This window comes from Neltuma alba, unplaced genomic scaffold (genome assembly GCF_004799145.2).
Source record: "Neltuma alba isolate B1F8T4 unplaced genomic scaffold, ASM479914v2 tig00004867_pilon, whole genome shotgun sequence".
NCBI classification, from domain to species: domain Eukaryota; kingdom Viridiplantae; phylum Streptophyta; class Magnoliopsida; order Fabales; family Fabaceae; genus Neltuma; species Neltuma alba.
Window position 1 is genome coordinate 3,334 of NW_021633890.1, and position 2,466 is coordinate 5,799.

Sequence of the window (2,466 nt, forward strand, 5' to 3'; positions counted from 1 at the left end):
AACATTTTTGATATCAAACCTCCAAGTAAACACGTCTATTAAAATAATCAGCATTGTTCACTTTCCTTTTGGATAGACTCATCTCCAGGAGTCAACCCGCGTTAAGTAGGATAATGAGTAAGGCCATGACTTTTACGCCCCCCATTAAATTGTTAAAAAAAAATTAAAATAATCTTTGAAAACCACCCGCTGAATACTTAAGGATCCGCTTATTTATTGGTCAATGAATCTGATCATATTTTCTTCATCCACACGTAATTTTGTCTTTTCCTTTTCAATCCAGGCAAACGACCACCGCACATCACCACCCCAATATTCTAATTTTCTAATCTGCTCAAAGATCTCCGGCCCTACTTATCACACATCTTTCACACCCTTTGCATTTTCTACGATCCCTCTTTCCGCTTTAGTTAATAATAAAATCATGCAATAAATTAAAATTAAAACAACCTTATCATTCATTAGTTGATCAAATAATAATAATAATAAACAGTACCCTATTATTGGTATTACACTTGTGACATAAATAACATATGATAAAGTAGTTCACTTTATACGTAGAATTGCATTAAGATAAGAGGAGCTCATCTTTGCATACTCCTGCTGTTCCTGCTGTACAAATAAAGGGTGGGTTTAGGGGATAACTTTAATTAAGGGACCAGTAAAATCAAATCAGATTACATCAATTTCTTCTGAGATCCCATTTTCTCTGCTTTTCTTGCTTGCGTTTCCATGGGACCACTTGCTTCAAGCTCTCATAAATGCTTGCCTGTATCCATAAAATTGCTAGATTAGACACTTTACTAACTCGTAAGTCATAATACGCATCTAAAAGTAAAATTCATCCTACGCTCTACATCAGGTCCAGCTTTTCGCGAGTTTAATAAATTTCAACCGTACAAGAAGATAACTCAAAAGTCTATGTCAGCTGTGAGAAGCTTTCCCAAGAAAATGAACAAGACAGAAAATGAGAAAAACTTTTGATCACCATCTTTAGTCTCCTGGCTCTTTTTCGGCCATCGCAGGAAGTTAAAGTAAAACCTGTAGTCAAACATGATCTTTTCCTTTTAATTGTTTCAGGCATTTTGTTTAATTACACATATTCCATTTCGATGCTACTTGCCAGGTATAAGATGGGTTGTACAGAACAAAAAGGAGATCATAATTGGCAGCCAAAAGTGGATACAGTAACATGTCTTCAAAATGTTTCTAAAAGAATATGAACGCAACTTCATTATTCAGCTTGAAAGTCTAGAATGTGTGCTGAATATTATTGATTAATTGAGTGATGAATAAAAGCATTCTCAGTTTTCATCCGTCGGAGAAATTAATTGTCTGGTTATTAACTCCAATCACATACCCAAACAAGTAATTGAAATAAACAACAGAGAGGAAAAACTCATATGATGAAACAAAAGCCGATTAAACAAGATTAATTTCAGTATTTCTTGCACATATGCTTAGTTTTGTTCGAATTAAACAAAAGATCATATTGAAAAGGATACATACCCACAAATGTGATCTTGACTGAGATAGATTGAACAAGCTTCCTCTTCTTCCGATCTTAGCGATCTTAGCCTTCACAGTGGTATTAGACTCAAAGCCACCGTCGTCCCAAAAGGTTAAACCATTTGAAAAATCAATACTAGCCCCGTACTCCTGCCTCCTGTTCTTCCCGGAGCTGCTCCACCTGCTAGACCCAAAATTGCCATTCCACTGGTCCTTCCCCACCATACGGGGACTCCTATACGACGTCGTGAAGGACACGGCCCGGCCCACGTATGGCCCATCCAACACTGTCGTCGGCGAGTGGACGTTGGAGGCCTTGGACTCCGGAAATACCAGCCTGGGAGGCAGCTCCAGGGCTCTTCTCCCACAACTATCGGGCTCCGATCGGGTGTGGCAGGGCCTAGGCTTCCCTGGAGCTTCCTCCCACCGGAAGGGAATCGACACGGCGGTGGGCGGCGAAGGAAGAGGCGCGGCCTCCGGCGGTTTGATGGGGCGAGAGATTAACATGGAAAGCTTGGACGGAGAATAGATTTGGTGATCGTAATCAGGTTCTGATCCCATTGAGTGTGAGAGTGAGTGAAAGAGGAGTTTAATGGTGAGTTGGTGAAGTCGGTCAGGGTTTACAGAGAGAGAAATAAAGGAAGAAGGGAGCGAGGGGAAGGGGGGAAGGAGGAGGAGCCGAGGAGGGGGGTTACCGAGTGAACGAATCTATGAGCGTTTTTATCTCTTGCATGAGGGGTGTGAGTTTACCGAAATCACCCTTTAAATTCAGGATTGGGTGCCCCACTTTGACTCTTTCTTCTTTTTGGAATTCAACAAATCAATTGTATACCGGTTTAAAAAAAACACGGAAAGAAATATAAAATTAGAGAAGTTAATTAACTATAATTAAGTTTCAATTCTTTTTTTTTGTATATAGTGGTTAACTATAATTATGAAACCAAGGTAAAAAATATA

General features: G+C 39.6%; 1 protein-coding gene across 1 annotated transcript; it reads right to left on the reverse strand.

The window, feature by feature from the left end:
* Window positions 1–434: 434 nt before the first annotated feature.
* On the reverse strand, window positions 435–2,187 carry LOC114746036 (uncharacterized protein At4g00950). Its single transcript, XM_028934222.1, has 2 exons — window positions 1,510–2,187; window positions 435–769 (listed from the first exon to the last, which is right to left on the reverse strand). Exons 1-2 carry the CDS (start codon window positions 2,068–2,070, stop codon window positions 683–685), a joined length of 648 nt encoding a protein of 215 aa, XP_028790055.1. The 5' UTR covers window positions 2,071–2,187; the 3' UTR covers window positions 435–682.
* Window positions 2,188–2,466: the final 279 nt, after the last annotated feature.

Excerpts from the sequence above, each read along its gene's own strand:
- LOC114746036 (XM_028934222.1), bottom strand. The coding sequence starts at position 2,070 with ATGGGATCAGAACCTGATTACGATCACCAAATCTATTCTCCGTCCAAG. Across the intron at positions 770-1,509 it reads AGTCAAGATCACATTTGTGG|GCAAGCATTTATGAGAGCTT; the intron begins GTATGTATCCTT and ends TTATGGATACAG.